The sequence below is a fragment of the Homarus americanus genome, unplaced genomic scaffold, assembly GCF_018991925.1.
Source record: "Homarus americanus isolate GMGI-L3 unplaced genomic scaffold, GMGI_Hamer_2.0 scaffold39675, whole genome shotgun sequence".
NCBI lineage: Eukaryota > Metazoa > Arthropoda > Malacostraca > Decapoda > Nephropidae > Homarus > Homarus americanus.
In genome coordinates this window covers 18,644,398-18,665,118 of record NW_024736071.1, presented here as the reverse complement: position 1 = coordinate 18,665,118, position 20,721 = coordinate 18,644,398, and the positions used below count along the sequence as shown (strand labels likewise).

At 37.3% G+C, this 20,721-nt stretch overlaps 1 protein-coding gene across 1 annotated transcript; it reads left to right on the top strand.

Annotated features, from left to right (window-relative positions):
• Nucleotides 1-475: 475 nt before the first annotated feature.
• On the top strand, nucleotides 476-18,337 carry LOC121871869 (translationally-controlled tumor protein homolog). Its single transcript, XM_042374445.1, has 4 exons — nucleotides 476-629; nucleotides 10,723-10,978; nucleotides 13,676-13,926; nucleotides 18,245-18,337. The coding sequence occupies exons 1-3, from the start codon at nucleotides 602-604 to the stop codon at nucleotides 13,896-13,898; spliced, it is 507 nt and encodes a 168-aa protein (XP_042230379.1). The 5' UTR covers nucleotides 476-601; the 3' UTR covers nucleotides 13,899-13,926; nucleotides 18,245-18,337.
• Nucleotides 18,338-20,721: the final 2,384 nt, after the last annotated feature.

Here is a 20,721-nt window from a genome sequence, read left to right as displayed (position 1 = left end):
GGCTGTACTGTAGGTCATCCTTTCAAGCATTCACCGCTTACTTACTCTTTATTTGTGTTGTTTTTTAAAGAATCATACCATACATTGAAACAATAAGAAAATCCGCACTTTGAATGAAGGTTTTTAAGTAGACTCTAGTTATTAGAGATACACAGTGCAATTCGATTCATAGACTATTTTTACTGCATTTATATTTTAATTAAGTTAATCTTATTAGCATCACGACATTAACCTGCACTCCCTCACAATACAATCCAACTATTTAGAGAATGAAAAATAAAGAAGGAAAAAATGCTAGTGTGAAGAAATGGAGGAATCAGATGTTATCACTTACTAGTTATTAAACCTCCAAAACAAATTATTCTAATCAAGTCACTTCACAATCATAAGGGAACAATCCTAAGATGGGGGGGAATACATAACGTAATAAATCCATTAAAGGAAGAAGAGAAGACTGATGGTGGTGGTCGCCGTGCGTGTGTCACTTGTTTGTTTACCACACAGGGGAAGGCCCAGCTAGGTCGGTCCTTCCGTGCTCTGCCCCACCGAGCAGCCCGTGTCTTGTCACCGGTCAATACTCAGCGCCAATCATCCACCCACCATGAAGGTCTATAAGGACAAGATCACCGGTAAGATGATCTACAGTGCATACACTATGAGGTGAAGTAATAAATTTGTACATTAATGCTTATTTATATAAGTTTTTTTGTAATGGGATTGTAGTCGAGAATGACAGATGTAGGTTACGTCTGGGTGTTGTCAATTGTAGCTACTCTAACCCTATTTTGATGTTATTAATGATTAAGTCCTTAGAGGCTTCACTTGTGTTTAGTATGAAAATATGTGTAAAAATGATAGGCGAAGGGCCCGAACTTCTTGAAAAATTTTCTTGAAAAAAAATCCGTTGTATTGCAAAACGACCAAGGCCCAAATGTTTATAAATCCCTTGTGATGTAAGGTAGAACTTCAATTTATATCCGTTTTAAGGATTAGGGTTACGAAGTAGAGGGAAAATTGGGGTAAGCAAGAGAGATAGTACTGGAACAGACCGGTCCGACTAATTACCCAAATGTACCCAAATGTAGCCGCAATGGAGTCAAATAATGGTCCTACATGAATAAATCGGACTGCTAATCACTTCTCAACTAGTATTTGGTGTCAGAAAGTCATAAAAAATTGGAAAACTTACTTAAATCTGAGTTAATAGATCGCGTGCATGTACCGACGGAGCGAGGAATTACCCAAATGTAGCCGCAATGAAGTCAAGTGATGGTTGTACAAGCGTAAATCGGGCTGTGAATCACTTCTCGATTATTATTTGGTGTCAGAGTAAAAAAAAATTGGTAAACTTTATTTAATCTGAGTTGTGTTGTTAGGTTAGGTTAGATTAGATTAGATTAGGTTAGATTAGATTAGATTAGGTTAGGTTAGGTACATGCACTTGATCTATTAACTCAGATTAAATTAAGTTTTCCAATTTTTTGTGACTTCGTGACACCAAATACTAGTCGAGAAGTGATTGGCAGTCCGATTTATTCATCTAGGACCATTATTTGACTTCATTCCGGCTATATTTGGGTAATTAGTCGGACCCGGAACAGACTGCTAACACCAGAAGAGGTTCGATGATGTTCATTTTTTTCTCATGGTCTTTGGATGATAGTAAGTAATAAAAACAATAGGTGAAGCTGATGACTGCCAGCACCAGAACGACTTTGTAGGCGGGGTATGAAAGACGAAGGAAATTGTGGGGTGAAACAACAATAAACTAATCCTATGACACTAAAAGGGCAGTGGATATTTTGCCATGACCGTTAAGTTCCTACTAACGCTATTTTACCGTAAGTGCAATCTTATTGGCTAATCGTCCATTATTGGTGAACAGCGCGAAAACTGTTTGACCGTGACTGACGGCACTTGGCATTTATTTCACCGTGAGTCAATTGTTGTAGCTGTAAACATACCTAACCATATTTCTGTTGCGCATGGAACTTATTAAAAAAGAAGTGTTAAATTTTTACTTTCGGACATGAGTCCCTATGGGTTGACCAATATGCTTTTCCAGTGTATTTTGGGGTAAATTTGCATACGTGCACACAATTCTGTAAGAAAGTCAAAACTGTGTTTTTCTAGTGTATTTTTGTGTTTTGATTGGCTTTGACCTTGATTTCCGTCGGAAATTGCCTGTTTTTTTTTTGTTTTGTTATCGGGGGTGTTTTCTGACAAAAATTATGGCCAAGCAAATACAAAATACAGGACACACAAAAAACACGAACAGGTTGCTGAAGCTGGTTCTCGCTTAACGGGGGGTATAGGGAACGAGTTACCACAATGCCACATATGTTGGTCTTGACGATAATTACATTCGTTCTTACACTTAATATTGGAAGAACAAATACTTATAATGTATACAGCCTTAACAACATCAACCTAGAGAAGTCGACTTGTGAAAGAGACCTAGGGGTACTTGTAAGCCCGGACCTACTGCCTAGAAAACAGTGCGTTAATGTTCAAAATAAGGCAAACAGAGTATTGGGTTTTATATCTAGAAGTGTAAGTAACAAGAGTGCAGAGGTCTTATTGCAACTATATCTTGCGCTAGTCAGGCCGCACCTCGATTATGCGGTTTAGTTCTGGTGCCCCTATTATAGAATGGATATAAATTCTCATGAGTCGGTGAAGCGAAGAATGACAAAAATGATTCCGGGACTTAGAAACCTTCCATATCAGGATAGGTTAAAAAAACTTAACTTGCATTCCCCAGAAAGACGAAGAGTGCGGGGAGATATGATAGAAGTATTTAAGTGGGTGAAAGGAATCAATAAAGGGGATATAGATAAAGTTCTTATACTATCCGAGCAGGATAGGACTCGGAGCAACGGATTCAAGTTGGATAAGTTTAGGTTTAGGAGGGAGATAGGAAGAAACTGGTTCACGAATAGGGTGGTGGACGAGTGGAACAAGTTTAGCAACTTTGTAGTAAGTGCGGGAACTCTGGAAAGTTTCAAAAGGAGGCTAGATAGATTCATGGATGATAGAGAGTGGTAGTAACTCTCGACAGGAGCTGCCATGCACAGGCCAACCGGCCTATTGCAGACTCCTTATTTTCTTATGTTCTAAGGACACTTTACTGAGGTTGGGAGAACACCATGAGATCTAAAAATTATATTGCTTGTTTGTTTTACCCCAAAATGCACAATCAACTCCATATAATTGAAGTGACACCCAAAGCAGACTTCCATAGTCGGAAATGAATTTGAATTTCAAAATACGAGACCCAAAATAAAATTCGAATCCAATTGGGCCAAAAATACTGCAAATTAAACCTCAAGCTATTTTAATTGGTGGCAAAGAAAAAAAAGCTTATGGTTGGCAGCGTGACGTGTACGGGAACGCATGTGTGTGACGATTTGTGAAGGGAACACACAGTGGGAGGTCGGGTAGGTGATAATGGCGGAAGTTTAATGGAAGAAAATGGAGAAAGATTTGGGTTCGCTATCTCCGATATACATTTGCGATGGTAATGTAACAAAAGAAAATTTTCTTAATATTAAACGTCTTTTTCGAATATGATAATAAGATATGAGGTGGGAAAGTTGTGTGCACTAATGCAAAAATACCTATTTTGGTGTGAATTAAACGAATTTGACCTACATTTTTGGTGGCAATTGCTCGTCTTTATTCCCCCCGCCCCCCCACCAACAACAAAAATGGGGGAGAGCCTTGGAAATCGGGGTTTTTGGGTGGGGGAGAAAACGAAATCGAATCATCTAACCTAACCCCGGACCCTTGGTAGGCCTAGCTTAAACTTAAATGTTTTAATCGTTTAAAACTTTGGGACACGCCATGTCCAAAAGTACAATACCTTAGTTAGAAGTGGATAGAATGATCGTCTTTCGTAAAACTCGGCAATAAACTTAAAATAATTGTAGGAGCAAGAATGACAACGAACCTCCACCACGGCCAATGTCAGACTGGTCAATGATATTAAAATCTGTACCCAGGCTGCTTCCTTTGTAAAAATTCAAACGTGATTGGTAGAAAAAAATTTGCGTGATGATATCGATACTTCATTGGTCACGACTGGATGATGTCAGTCAATATAGTGCATGCATGATGCGTCGAGAGCATCTCCTCACAGACGAACACTGAAAATTACTATAATCAATTAAATTCAATTGTCGCTATTATCTATTTCTGCCTGGTATATATAGTGTTCAAAATGCTCAGAATAGGGAGATCTAAATGTTTCAGTAGTTTATAACTTTTGGGCGTGCTATGTCTGAAAGTAAAATAATACCAGAGGCAACATTTACAAGAACCTAATAAAATCTGACCTAACCAACCAAAGAAATCTACATAACCTTGCCCAACTTCCTAGCACTCACAGTAAAATTACATTACTAGGAACTTAGCTGGTCACGGCAAAATATCCATTACGACATGAAAATGTCACTATGTGCTTTGGATGCGAAGAAATTAATAACCGGGTATTGACTGCAAAAATCCCGCAAAAAATTTGCTGTTTTGGCGCACGTTGTTGTCCGCTCTGTTTCGATGCAACGACTGAGCATGCTGTCACGTCCACCAATATAATGTAAAATTACACCATGCCGCTTCAAGAAAGTTGATAGGAAGTTGGGTGTTGTTAGATTGGTTAGGTCAGGTTTTATTAGGTACTATGCATTATCGTATAATTTTTATTGCTATCATCCATAGAACAATGTGGAAAGATTGAACAAAATCGAACAACTCTTTCTGGTGGTAACCGCCTGGTCCACCTTTAACAAAAGAAAGGTCAGTTAAGATTTGTTTTCACGTCCCCCGACAGTTTATGTAGAAAGAGTTAATATTTTGCAATTTGGACTTTAGATATAGGTTACATTACCTTTCAATATTCTTGGATAGTCATTATTTTGGAGGTAATGTCGAATGGTGAATTATTTACTGTATATACTCGAAAAATGGGTTTGGGTCATCTCGTACCCAAGATAAATCCTGCCCAAAAAAGTTAACTCGTACCTACGCCAACTCGTACCTAGATAACTTGTACTTAGCTTGACAACAGCTGAAACGGTACTGTAGCTATGAAACAAAGTTTCATAACTTGCATTGCTGGAATCCTTGCAAGTTGGTAATTAATTTGATTATCAACAACCCAAAGTTTGTACTAGAGAAAAATGTTTCCGACCAATGGCTATTGCTGGCTATTCAATGGATATCATTACAGCGTTAAGGTGAAATATCATATCATGGGGTATACCTGTATAAGACTACGAAATAGTTATCAAAATACTCCTATCTGTTATTTCGATCCATTCTCTGATTTGCTGTTGTCATTGTTTTGAATTTACAGTAATCCTTCGAAGCAGCCCTTTGTGCTTTGATTAATAACCTAAATTATTTTTTAATTTTAACATCAAACAATCACAAAGTACTGTACTACCAAATTTGATGATTGGCAGAAGTGATTCATTCCTGCTATAATTAAGACAGTTTGGTGATGGTCTTTGCCCATTTCACCATGGATGTAGAGTCTATGGCTGTCATGCTGCTTTCAATGAGGAAATTTAAGGTAATGGGAGGTAATGGGAAAAGAAAACATCTTTTTGAAATTGATATGAGAATGGTGTACAGTATTACCCCGCCTAACGCGGTTTCACTTAACGCGTTTTATCATATACGCGGTGCCTCGCCAGAGCTGAACTTTCACTTAACGCGGAATTTTTCATCATATACGCGGGAAGCGGCGCGGGCACGATGCGCACAAGGTCGCCCAGTCATCAAAACATTACCGAGTTCTTCACCCACCACAGCCGGCCCAAGTCAGTGATAGTGATAATTATAGTGAGGATATGGACTTATATGGCCTTTGAGGGGTTTGACAAAGAGGCCCTGCAAGCCTCTGTGGTGGATAGTGATACAATTGATACAGGTGAGGGCCAATAATCTGCCCTCTGCCTTGGAACCAACCCCCCATCCCCGTGTGCCCAGCCATCTTTTCTACTAATGCAAGTGTTAAAAAACCTAATATTATTGATATTTCTCTTAATTATTAATTGTGTGTGCATACCATCATAAAGTTAAGATAAAATTTTTACTACAACATAGTTGTGTGTCGTCAAAAAGTGGAGTTTGGGGGTCGGGCCAGTCTCTATTGGAATTAATCCAATATGTTCTGTTGTTCACTTAACGCGGTTTTCACTTAACGCGGTACCCTGTGGGTTCAATTGACTGCGTTAAGCGGGGTACTACTGTAGTTTGGTTATGTGCAGTATATATATATATATATATATATATATATATATATATATATATATATATATATATATATATATATATATATATATATATATATATATATATATATATATATATATATATATATATATATATATATATATATATATATATATATATATATATAAAATATATATATAATTTATATATATATATATAAAATATATATATATAATATTAAAAGTCCAAAAATCCGGATGCCAGAAATCCGGACCACCCGAGAATCCGGACTTTTCAGAAACGATTTTATTTTTTATTTTTTTTAGCGGGCTTTTGTGTGTATGTGCGCATGCGTGAGCGCCACAGCTGCACAGCGACAACAAGCGACCACGTGGTCGCCACTTTAAAACGAGCAATCAAACTGTGACAACATACCGTATATACGCGTCTATAACCCCCCTCGTTTATCAGTCGACCCTGATTTTTTGACCAAGAAATCGTTAATTTATGATATTCCTCGTTTATAGGTCGACCCACGTTTTTGAGGGTAATGGAACAACAAAACCTTCGGTAAAAACGCTCTACGTCCTATAAACTGAGGCTCGCCGTGCCTGAAACACCAAGTGCTGAAGGTAAATTGTTTACCATTTATTATTACGACACTTTACACTGAAACGCGGGTAGTTTCAACAAAAATATTTTATATTTCCATTCAAGTATTTATTTAAGTCAATTAGGAGGGAATATTATTGAAATACAACAGTTTTTTAACTAAACCATTCGAAAAGCGATTATGGTAACATCTTTTGAACGAAAGAAAGCGAAAGTCATTGTTTTTGTCACGATTTTATCCCACTTTCCACTGTAATACGTATGTAATTTCAGGAAAAATATTACATTTCCATGAATGTCTTCTATCAAGCACAGTATGAATAGAATATCATTGTAATATAACAGAATTTTAACCGAAAACTATTAAAAAACGAGTAACATCTCAAGAACATCGGAAGCTTAGGTAAAGTGTTTTGTTTTCGTCATGTATTTTATCCTATTTTACATTGAAATACGTCACGTTTCAGCAAAACTACTATTTATTTCCGAGAATATATTCATTCAGGCACAGTTTAGGTAAAATATACGTGTGATGTAATAGTTTTTTAACTGAAAACGATTCGAAAAACACGTACCCTCTAGCCCTGTTCAAGGAGAGGACTGGGAGACGCTGTTTGGTGCTGCAGACGATGACAAGGAAAATGATTTTGATGGATTTTAATGAAAATATTCAGAAATATGGTATCATAGTATTTATTCAAGTCAACTAGGATAGAATATTATTGTAATACAACATTTTTTGAACTGAAAACCATTCGAAAAGCAATTACGGTAATATCTTTTGAACTAAAGAAAGCGAAAGTCATTGTTTTTTGTCACGATTTTATCCCAGTTTCCACTGTAATACGTACGTTCAGCAAAAATATTACATTTCCGTGAATGCATTATATCAAGCACAGTATGAATAGAATACCATTGTAATATAACAATATTTTGAGTCCTACTCTTTCCATTTACAGAGTACTGTACAAGCCCATAATAATGGCTCCTAAAGTAGATAAACTTCGTTGTGTGAAGAGAAAGAACACCACGTTGAAATTGAGTGACAAACTTGAAATAATTAAGAAACTAGAACGTGGTGTGAGCAATACTGTTCTAATGGAAACATACGACATTGGAAAGTCTACAATTTATGATATATAAAAGGCAAAGAATAATATTTAGAATTCACAGCTTTTTCATTAAAACTGCTTGGTTTGATAAATGAAGCATGCTATATTTGCTAATGAATAAACTATCAAAATGAACATGTTCATGTTCATCTCTTCTTTATTCTTCCTTAAATTTGAATTTTAAAAGTACTGCCTGAGAATCCGGAAAATCCGAAAAGACCCAATCCCCAAGCAGTCCGGATTTTTGGACTTCTACTGTGTGTGTGTGTGTGTATACATATATATATATACACACACACACACACACACACACACACACACACACACACACACACACTCTAGGACGAGGCTAATGAAGGAGACATACCTCGTTACATTGCATCTTACAACATCTGAGAATTGATTGATTCCTGAGAAAGTTAACTTTGAGCAAGAGATGTGACGAGCACAATTTCTTGTCCATCGTGAGAGACAAGTGGCGAGATTTGTCTGTACAATTAGCCATGATGAATATTCAATCTAGTAAAGTTCATGTACACTTGCTTCAAAAAGTACTGTACCTAACAGATGGATCTGATGAATTTCAAAATGCATAACTACTGCAACACATGTTGTCTTCATAGAATTGTCAAAATCCTTCATCTCTTGTCATATTGTCTCGCACAAAATCATATACTTTTTGTAATGAGTGTACATATCTGTCAATAAACTTTGGTGAATGAAAAAAGTATTGTAGAATCATGAATACAGTACAGTAATCTTAAGCAGGATTACCTGCTCATGCTGTAATTAGACATGATTAAATTAATTTTATTTTTTGCTTGGGGTACCAATGATGGCTGCAGCAGTGGCATTACATGACTTTATGCAAAGGAATCTAACCTCCGTTTAAATTAACTGTTGCATGCAGTTTTGTTGCAACTACTTTATCGATTCTGAATGAAAAGTTTGACATTATTTGCAACAAGAAAGTTTTTTCATCATGCCACCAGAAACTTTCTGACGATTACAATAAATCAAAAGACATTTTAAGACAAGTTGTAAGTTAACACCACTGAGCTGTGGTTATACCTTTTCAAAATTGTAGATTTGAGTCGGTGGATAATACAATTTCCTGTAAATGAGCATGAAATATACAGTACCAAATTACATTAGTTTCTTTTGAGAACACTTTATAACATTGCTCAGGTGGTACTGTAGTAGTGTCATGTTGGAAATGCCATTTCATGTTCGATCAGTGAAGTTCAGCAATGTTGGGTCTAGTTAGTACTTGGATGGGTGACTGCCTGGCCCTAAAAACACTAGTGCTGCTGGGGGTCCGACTAATTACCCAAATATAGCCGAAATGAAGTCAAATAATGGTCCTAGATGAATAAATCGGACTGCCAATCACTTCTCGACTAGTATTTGGTGTCACAGTCACAAAAAAATTGGAAAACTTACTTTAATCTGAGTTAATAGATCGCGTGCATGTACCGACGGAGCGAGGAATTGCCCAAATGTAGTCGCAATGAAGTCAAATAATGGTCCTAGATGACTAAATCGGACTGCCAATCACTCCTCGACTAGTATATGGTGTCAGTCACAAAGAATTGGTAAACTTAATTTAATCTGAGTTAATAGATCAAGTGCATGTGTACCTAACCTAATCTAACCTAACACAACACAACTCAGATTAAATTAAGTTTACCAATTTTTTTTACTTTGACACCAAGTAATAATCGAGAAGTGATTCACAGCCCGAATTACGCTTGTACGACCATCATTTGACTTCATTGCGGCTACATTTGGGTAATTCCTCGCTCCGTCGGTACATGCACGCGATCTATTAACTCAGATTAAAGTAAGTTTTCCAATTTTTTGTGACTTTGTGACACCAAATACTAGTTGAGAAGTGATTAGCAGTCCGATTTATTCATGTAGGACCATTATTTGACTTCATTGCGGCTACATTTGGGTACATTTGGGTAATTAGTCGGACTGGTGCTGCTGGTATTAGGACTGTACTGGAAATAAGCATCTCATGGCTTTGTCAGCTGTTCTTGGTCAAATTGACTGTCTGGGAAAGAAGTTTTTCTGGGAAACAAGCTTTACAAATGTGGTAGCTGGTACTTTGTTAACCTAATTTATTTTGTTTGTTGCAACAGCTTGTGAAATCTTGAAAATACACTGTATTAAGGCATAGATAAATTAGCCTAAGAATTATTTAGTGCTAGAGTTAATCATTAGAATGTGGCTTGGTAAGGTACTGTATTGTCTCAAATGAGTCAAGTCAGCCTATCTTGATCCGTTTTGTTGATAGAAATTGGATTTTGCACCTGATACAGTTATAGTCTCATTCTTGTTTCTGAATGTGTACAGTACAAGGAACAATAAAAATCTCACGTTACTGGAATTTTAATTTTTTTTTAAGTAGTGATAGGTACAGTTACGGAAATGTGTTGCTACAGTCCCTGTGGTAACCCGTGTCTCCAAATAGCAACTTCGCAGTAGTAGTATGTAGACGTATGTAATTGGTGGATAGGTTTTCTATAGGTCCTATAGGTTGGCTGTTTGGGGAGACATGTAACTACAGTGGGTGTAGAAAAACATTTCTGCAACTGTACATTCCCATATGTTAGTGGGATAGGTACAGTGATGCATGATTAGTATTTTGATGAAAACCCTGTACAGTACTTATGTTATACTTATATTGTACAGTGTTGTACTTCAAACAATTGTACAGTACAGTAGTTGCTAATGGTGTGTCTTTCTCCAGGTGACGAGATGTTCACAGATACCTACAAATTTGAGCTTGTTGATGATGCCTTCTATATGGTGGTGGGCAAGAACATAACACTGACTGAGGGTAATATTGAATTAGAGGGTGCCAACCCTTCAGCAGAAGAGGCTGATGAAGGAACAGAAAGCAATGTCGTTTCTGGTATTGATATTGTAATTTACATGCGTCTTCAGGAAACTGGCTTTGGAAGTAAGAAAGACTACTTTGCCTACATGAAGGAATACCTCAAATTGTGAGTATGGAACATCTTATTCTCAGTTTGTGTTGGCTGTACAAATTAATATTCTTTCAGCTTGCATGTGTGTCAGTTTGTTTGTCCATCTAACATTTTCTTAAAAATTGTAGTACATGTACTGTACAGTAAAACCCAGAGCTTTGGACTAATTAAGCCACAGCAGCTTTGTTAATCAGATGGAATCCAGTTTTTGGACATTCACATCAGCAAACAGGCACAAGTGTTCAAAACAACAGCCAGCATATCACACTAACACAGATTATGGGTACTTACATAAGCTCATAATAAACCATTTCAAGTAAAATAATCATACTTATGATATAATTTCAGTAAATTCTGTTGTTTTTAAATAGATGTAAGTAAGGTTCTGTATTTTAGAAGCTTTCACGTACACTATATGTGGCATAGGTGGCCTTTTGCAGTGTGAGATAAAGTGGATAATGTGGAAGTGTACAGGATACCTGTGCCTGATGTGGCTATGTTCATGAAATCCACTTCTTTTTAGGAAACTTTGTTGTCAGGAGTAGATTTAACAGTGAATAAAAGAATAGGTTGTAATCTTTTGTTATTCTGTATTTTACATGTGCCAAAAATGAGCAAAAACTACTATAATAAACAATGAAAATCATAAGTAGCACTTAATAAAATATAATAGGATATATTTTATGTAAAAAAAAATAGCTCCTTCCACTCTTGAACTGTCCATTTGGTGATGCCGAGAGCGGTGAGTTCAGCCAGCCAGCTAGCTAACTTGAAAGACACGTGGCTGCTACACTGTATATGCCATGACTTCACATTGGGGACAGCACGACTCCTCCAAATATACCTTTACCTTCCCACACAGAATACTACCCATGCTCTTCATTTTTCTTTCTCTTTTACAGTTTTATACTGTATTATATTTCCTATATTACCAAGTCACATTACAGTACAGGTACTGAAATTATTTTCCCAAAACTTTTACAGTTTCATTACATGAGCCATTGGCAGCAGCAGGTGTAGCCCTCAAGGCAAAGCTGCCTGGCAATGCGAGGATTGTGTGGATGTGTATGGGACCCGCTTTCAATTTCAGTGGATGTGAAGTGGATCACACTTCAATTTGAGAAAAGGGGTGCTGAAAGGATATACTGTACTGTACCGGTACTGCTGTGTATATGGCAAGGACTGTTATATGGGTCAGAAGTGTGAACACTCAGCAGACACAAGAGAGAGGTTAGAGGCCTTTGAAACGAGGGGTTACAGGGGAATGTTAAGAATAAAATATATCGACAGGAAAACATATGAAGTCCTAAGGTTTGCAAAAATTGAGAAATACTTGAAATGTACAGAACAAAAATGGGATACTTTGGTCATATACAGTAATTATGGGTGGGGGCTAATAACAATATTAATGGGTCAATTTGAGTGTAGGGGGGCTAGGGGAAGGCAAAGACTGGGTTGCATGGATGAAATAAAAAAAATGGGTCCCCAGAGAGATGTAAAATCTTGGAGTGATAAAAACAGCCCAAAATGTTTACAGTGGAGGGCTGTGGTCAGCATCCCTCAAGTATGAGTAGAGGAGAGTACTCTGATTGATTGACCTCTTGTACTGCCAACACATTTCTTACAGATAGCACATGGCCAATTTTCACTTCTACCACTGGTCTTTCACCTATACTGTACAAGCATATCATTATGCTACTACTGGCTCAACTTAACCTAAAATGGACTTTTACTGGCTGGTTCCTTTACATTCAGTTTCTTCAATTTCTACACACTCCATCTTGGAACTTGTATCTTCTATTTATCCTGCACCTTTTAAGCAATATGTCATATTACTGTATAAGCAGTCTGTGCTGCTAGGTACATTCTTCCCCTGCTCTAACTTAAATGTCTCTAACAAACTTCCTATCTGATTTCTACTCCAGATTTGAAATACTGCACTGTATTGTAATCTTTTAATATCCAGCCATGTGTTATGGTAACTGCATTAGATCCTGGGAGCATGGATAGTAAATGTAAGACATGCTTCCACCTTCCTCAAATACATATGGTATTTGTAACATAAGTAGGGTCTTGCTCACTCTTGAGGCATTTTATACACATTCTACTTCTTGTATAAATATTTGCATTGTGGCTGTGCTTACAATGAGATTGAGTTAAGCATACATACACTAGAGCAGTTAAAGAAAGGTATCTTGGGATTGTTTGAGAATTTCTGTAGGGTTTGGCAGTCAAGTAGGTATTGCACTTGAATCCTGACACAAGTTGCATTTTTTTAGTCTTGCAACCAGCCACTGAATTGGATGCCCCCAGTTGATTTTTCAGAAAAATGGGTACCAGTATCTTACTTTACAGTTAGACAAGTGAAAAAGGGTAAGAGTCCAACTGTTGGCCATTGCTTTTTCCTTTTGTACCAAAAGTTTATCATTCATTCGACTACAGACAGGCTGTCATGCATATGAGGCCCATTTTCAAAAGAATTTCTGGACAAGGAATGCATTTATAACATTCTTCTAAGAAATTAAATTTAATAAGAATGAGACTCCTTGGAAGCAAACTTGGTTCTCTCCATTGTAATGTGGTAGATAACTGAATACTGTATGTGAGGAAAAAAAGATTTAAGAGTGGTGAGATTGTGTGCCTTAGAAGATACTCTTGTCATGAATGTAAGTATTGGGCTCCAATTAAAGTATTTTTTTGTTCTTCTTAAAGATTGAAGGGAAAACTGGAGGGCACACCTGAGGCTGATAAACTGGCATCAATTCAGAAGCCTATAACTGATCTGCTTAAGAACTTCAAGAATCTACAGTTCTTCACAGGGGAGTCAATGAATCCCGAGGGTTTGGTGGCAATTGGTGACTACAAGGATATTGATGGCGAAGAGCGGCCTGTATTTTATTTCCTTAAGTTTGGTCTAGACGAAGAGAAGCTATGAGCCATCTTATTTAATAATAATAATTCATGTGAGTAAAGACTGTTGCTTTTAATTTTGATGTGAAGGTATTAGGACCTCTGCAATCTTGTTAGCTGCTCATCTCTTATCACAAGTTTTTGGTTTTACAGCAGCACCTTCTGAGGAATTTAATGTGCTGATCATTCTGTTTACTTGTGAAGGGATGGTACCATCTTGTCCTCACTTACACCCACCCTGTCGGTGGGTACAATTGGACCCAATGTTTATTTTTGTCAAAGCCTACTCGAGGGGGGGAGGAGCCTACCCTGTCTACTTACTACCACTTTTTAGTTAAAGGAGAATTTTCTGGATTCTATGCCTTAGAAACTAGAAAATCTTTAAATTTACAGTCCAAACCTCCTCCACCCCCTCTTCCAAATTTGTTCAATCTGATGGCGGTTTACTTTAGTGAAAAAAAAAAAAAAGAATATTGTGACTTCTGATCTATCATTGCCAGGCAATTATAGTATCCTGATATGTAAAATCTTGCAAAGCACAGGGATTATGAAATGTATTTTAATCTAATGCAACAAAGTTTCAATTTAAACCCCCCCCCCCCATTCATGAACATCTACTTTGAGAGTATTGATATTCTTAAGAATACATTGTCATTCCCTGTATTACACCTCATCTGATTGGACACAAGAATCATTTAGTTTTTTAAAGTGTCAGGGCCAACATAATGAGCTATTGCATGAACACCACCAAAAAGGTAAAAAGTGTAGTCAAAATTAAAAAGGAAAAAAGTAGTGCCTGAACACCTTGGAAAATCTCGTATATATACAGTGGTCCCTCGGTTAATGAATTACCTTCCATAAGAATCTTCATTTCGGTTAATGAACAAAAATTCGGTTAACGAAATTCATACGAAAATGTTTCGACATGCTTTGGCTTGCTTGCCAGCTGGAAGATTAGTCCGCCAATACAGAAAGTCCAAGGTCCCTCGGTTAACGAATTACCTTCCATAAGAATCTTCATTTCGGTTAATGAACAAAAATTCGGTTAACGAAATTCATACGAAAATGTTTCGACATGCTTTGGCTTGCTTGCCAGCTGGAAGATTAGTCCGCCAATACAGAAATCGGTTCTGTACTATTCAATAATTTTCCAAGTTTTATATTAAAATTTTTAGTAATTTTAACCACTTATTTAACATAATTGCAGCACAGGGAACTAGTTTTTGGTGCACCCATCAGCCACCTCACTCATCCACCAAGGCCTCAGTTTGTATCTCTGTTCAGTGGAGGAAACATCTTGCTTGTGGGTCTCTTGAACACAGTATTTTTATGTTTTTACAGTACAATTATTGGTCATTCTGAAATTTATTTAACATATTGACAATATATAGTGCAGTGCAGTGTTGATTTAAAGAAAATAATCTTGAATTACACCTAGTGAACTTAAAATTTTATGGGTGAAATGATGGCATGAAGCATGGGGTGATTTCTCTTCCACCCCCACTTGCTTCTCTTCTCCCTTCTCCTCCACCCCCACTTCTAATTCCCATCATCATCATCAACCAGGAGCCTTCTACATACACACCTCAAAGCAAGTGTACTTTACTGCATTTTTTTTTACTTTGTATGTAATTTTCGGTGAGCTGGAACCAATTACCCAAAATCCCATTGAAACAATGGTTTCGGTGAACAAAATTTTCGGTTAACGAACGACCTTCCCGAGGGACCATTGTACATATATATACACATACAGCTGCTCCCTGACTTACGACGGGGTTAGGGACCCAAATCCAGGCTGTAAGTCGAAATGGTGGTAAGTCGAAAATACATAAAATAATACATAGAAAATCTAAAATGAAATACAGTACAGTAAAAGTAATCAACAATGAAGAATGGATACAGTATTACTGTGCACTTACCTTTAATGTAGTCAGCTGAATGCACACAGGGCCCCCATAATTTTCTAATTATACATGGAGACTACATTAACTGGAAGAAGCAAAGGAGGAGACAGGGCTGGGTGGGTCATCAATGTCGCTTTCTTCAGACAGGTTAATGTACAGGGGAAACTTGCTGGTAGAAGGTATTGGATCATCTTTAGGGAGTGAAGAGGCAGCACTGGTGGGGTGTGAGGAGACAGCAATGGGGGACTTCTTAAAATATATGTCCAATTTAGACTGCACAGTTTGCTTTTTCTTTTCATTATAAATCTCCCTGTCGCAAGCAAGTGCATCTTGGCCCATTCCGTCAAACATTTGCATCCCTCTATTAATTGTAGCAAATGCCTCTGCCATTTGCTTCACTAAAAATTTTTTGGGGGTGCAGGTTCTTCTTCTACATTTACTCTTTCGAAAAGGCTTATTGCCTTTGCCTGTAGGGTTAGAAGGCTTAAGGGTACACGCTTTTGTATCTGGTCTTCCATCCATATCACAAGTAATTTTTCCATCTCATGAATGGGACCTTGTCTTTTCTTCGTTATTATAGTTCCCTTTATAGGTGCTGATCCTTTCACTACCTCCCGAATATGTTCCTTGTCCTTCAAATTAGTAGATTTGGTCAAGTGCGAGAAGCCTAGGTCACGTGAAATGGTTGCTATTGTTTTTTCCATTTTCATACTACATTATTATCTTCATTTTCGTCTCAAAAATAATTGACTGTCTCCTTTTTTTCTGAGCACCACCAGTACTCTCACTTCAATGCTTGCCATTCATTCTAAAGTGAATTATATGCAAAAATAATGTCGGTACACAGCGCGATCACTATCGTTAACAACGACAGCCAAACACCAACTAAGTGCTCTACGGCGTGGATGCTGTAGCCACGAGGCGGCGCGACCCAGCCCATGCGACGCTCTTGTACGGGACGGAAACGTTTCGGTATAGAAAATATGCGCGCCATTTGAAAAAATTTTGGTACCGACAGCGGTGGTCGTACCGACTGAGGCAGGTCGTAAGTGCGGGTGGTCGTAGGTCGAGGAATAGTTGTGTGTGTATACACACTCACTCTGGTCCCTCGGTTAATGAACAAAATTTGCTCCACAGGGTCGTTCGTTAACCGAATCTATTATTTCAATGGGACATTGGGTAATTGGTTCCAACTCACAGAAAAAGTATGCATACAAAGTACTGTATACCGGTAAAAGAATTAACATTAAATATAAACTAAATACAGTACTGTACTGTACAGTATACTGTATAATAATAAATAAAAACAATAGAATACTATATTTGAACTTACTTTGAGGTGTGTATGTCGTATTCCCGGCAGCTTTGTTTGCATATCAAACAGCTGATTGTAGAGGCAGTCGATGATGACATGCCATATTCTTTACAGAGTGCATTGGTTCTAATGCCTTCTTCATGTTTCATAATAATTTCTGCATTGTATATTATCAATTTGTTAACTAAATTTCAGAATGGCCAATAATTTTAATGTAAAAATGCAAAAAATATTCGAGACCAACAAAATCGATGTTCACTCCACTGTAAACAAAGAAAGCTAAACTGAGAAGCGTTGTTGGGCGATTCAATCAGCTGATGGGCGCACAAAAACTGTTCCCTTTACTGTCTATATTATCAATATGTTAACTAAATTTCAGAATGACCAATAATTTTAATATAAAAATGCAGAAATATTTAAGAGACCAACTTTCTTGATATTTACTCCACTGGAAACGAATGTAAACATAGAACCAATTTCTGTACTGTATTGGCGGACTAGCCGATCAGCTGATGTGTGTCGTAAGGATTTTGTTAATCAAAATTTTGTTAGCTAATCGAACTGAAAATCCTTAAGGGAGCTAATTCGTTAACCGAGGGACCACTGTACTTATTGGGGGGGGGGATAAGTACTTGAGTTCCATTTGAAGTTTAAATTTTACTTGTGCAAATTCTCAATAGACTATAATTATAGGGGTCTTATATTTTGAAAGAAAACTAGCTCCCTTGGAAATGGTAAAGGAATGTTGCAAAGGATATCTTTGTTGCTGGAAGGTTAATTACATACACTGGTAATATGCTGGTTTTTAACCTTTAAGCCCTGGGTTAAGGTGCTGCTGGTAGTATCCCCACCCTTTGAGATAAATCAAGAAAAAATCAACCTTTCCAAAAATAATAATAAAAAAAAATGGCGGAAAAAGGCGGACGTTCTGGAACGTCACCTGGGGCCTAAGGGTTAAATGTATGAAAGCTAAATCACGGCATTCATTATTACTACACAGTATTCAGAATCATGGTTTAAAGTGTTTCTGGGTATATAATGTTAGTGGTGGTACATTATCAGTACTGTTTGTTGAAAGAAACAATTTGGAGTATTGTATGTCGGTGTTTTTACAAATTAATGCTACGATCTTGATTGATTTACTTATTTCAGACCCCTCTTCTATCAACTGGACCTTTGGAACACTCGAGCCCATCCAATTCAAAAGTCACTTGTTTTGATTTGCGCTAATAAAATTAATACTCGTGCAGACTTTTATTCCATACAACTTTGTTTAACCTTATTTACATTTTGTAACCATTGCTGTTATATTTATTATTATTATTTGTCAGGGGCCTCATCCTGCTAGATGCAGGTTAGTCACATCAAATACTGTATGTACAATACTGTACACATACCAGTACATTCTCCTTTTATTGTTATTACAATAATTTAATCCGTGTTTTCTGTTATGGTACTCAATTTAACACAATGCAGCATCAAATGAGGGCCTCAGAAACACAAGGTCGCAAGTGCTGCCATGGGGGAATGAAGTTATTGGTTCCAGCATCTCTTAAGTCGAATTGTCTTGTAAAGCTTGGATTTGTGGCCTTGTGTTACTCACAAGGTCGAAAATATTACTGAAATACATAAGTTTGTGTACCCAAAAAGCACCGTGTTCAGCTCACCTTTGTCACACGAGGCTGCAAATCTCGCCCCACCACACATTGTCCTTTTAACACAGCAGCCAATGACAGGCATGCATCACCTGCCACACCCAGCTGAACTAATGATACAGAGAGTGGACCTGCTTTGGCCATTGGGCATGTGTCTGGGGGATTGAGCGAATCATTGTGCTTCTCTCTCACTGCTAGCTACCTCGCTTTGTTCTTCAGTCTTTCTGCTAACCGTGCACATACTTTGGACAGGCATGGGTGGCAATGCATGACTCGCGCACAACTTTTACAACAAAAATCTTCAAAATAAAACAAACTCTACTAAGATATCTTTTCTTAGCTGTGGAGTAACAAACAACAGCATGCATGTACTCCAGCGTGCATGGGCCACAATGCATGACACTCGTACACAAAACTTTTACAACAAAAATCTTCGAAATTAAATAAAACAAACCCCCACCTCGATATCTTGGTTAGTTGTGGAGTAACAAACGAAAAGCTTTAGGGGCTTGTTTCAAACTTAAAAAAAAAAAGGCTTTTGCAGTCTTTTGATTCTAAGGCCCACAAATGTGGTTTGCTAACAGCAGATAAGCAGGAAGTGGAAAATTGGGATTCCAGAACAGATTTTTTAATGGAAAATAAAGTATGTACAGTATAAGGGTGTGGTTAAGGGAGATGTGTTCCCAGTGAAAGTCAAGGTGTAATGCTGTTGTAGTTGTGATTTCATGGGTGATGTAGAGAATGTAGCAAGTTTGATAAATAGAAGTAATGATATGTGACGTACTGGTATGTGATGTAAATAGGAAGGGAGTCGCCTGGTCTTTGCAAATGTCACTGCTGTGATGGGCAATTGGGAAGAAAACCAACTTTTTTGTGAATGAGATTTGAATTGTTTACTAGGAGAAAGGTAATGGTGATGATCAATAAGTGATGAAATATGGAGAAATAATTTTAGATGAATGGAGGAATTGAGGTGTTAAAGATGGTCGAGAGTAGTGAATTGGTGAATGAAAAAATTAATGATGAATTGAGTTGCCAAGTAATAGCTGCACTGGGAAATGTATACTGTACATAGGAATGTGTGAAGAAAACTATGAGAACATTACTTTTCAATCTGGGTATGAAAAAAAACTAAGAAATATAAACATTAAAAGTGGACAGAACTGAACAAGGAGTGTGTTGGTGGTAATGGACACATTCAAATGAATGGACAGTAAGAGGTTAATATAAAGAATTTACTGTTCCGAGGTAGATGGGAACCAAAGGGCAAGTCTAAAGAAATAGAGGGTAGGGGTGAATGATAAGTTATAAGTGAAAAGGGTGGACACAAAGGAAATAGCAATTCAGTAAAAGTGATTTTAAGGAGAGCATGGTGTTGAGTGATTAATGAGGATGTTTAAGCAATTACAATAAATGAATGATGGCTAAGGAAGTGTGTTATCTCTTAGTTTTGGTCACCCTGTGGTATTGTGGAAGAGCTTGTAAAAGGAAATGCAATTTAAATTGTTTAATGCATTTGGTATTTTTGTGTGGTGATGGTAGATGCAGGTAAAATCAAATACAAGTGTATCAAAAAAAGTATGGGATGCAAGTGGACACCTATACCTGTCAAGTGGAATCCAAATGTGGAATGCCTTTAGATGAGCACAGGAAATCTTCAACAACCATCTAAGGTATGTGTAAAGCAAATGATGTGTTACCTTCTGAAGGTATAAACAGTTGGCATCATAAGGTGTGAGACATTTTGTGGTTGATGGAGACATTTGGCTTCTCGAGGTAGTATGTTTTCACGAATGAATCACTGACCTGACAAATTGGAGTGATTCAGTCATGAAAAACTGCTACCCTGAGGAGATAACATATCTCCAGTCACAAATTTTCTTGCTTCCTATGATGCCAACTGTATGTGGTACTATAGCTTGGAGGTAAATTGGAATATTTTTCATTGTAAATTGGACATGTTTTGAATACGTG

What these genes read in the sequence shown, in the direction of transcription:
- LOC121871869 (XM_042374445.1), top strand. Translation starts at nt 602, where the DNA reads ATGAAGGTCTATAAGGACAAGATCACCG. An exon ending in CTATAAGGACAAGATCACCG is followed by an intron (nt 630 to 10,722) that starts GTAAGATGATCT and finishes GTCTTTCTCCAG; the next exon opens with GTGACGAGATGTTCACAGAT. An exon ending in ATGAAGGAATACCTCAAATT is followed by an intron (nt 10,979 to 13,675) that starts GTGAGTATGGAA and finishes TTCTTCTTAAAG; the next exon opens with ATTGAAGGGAAAACTGGAGG.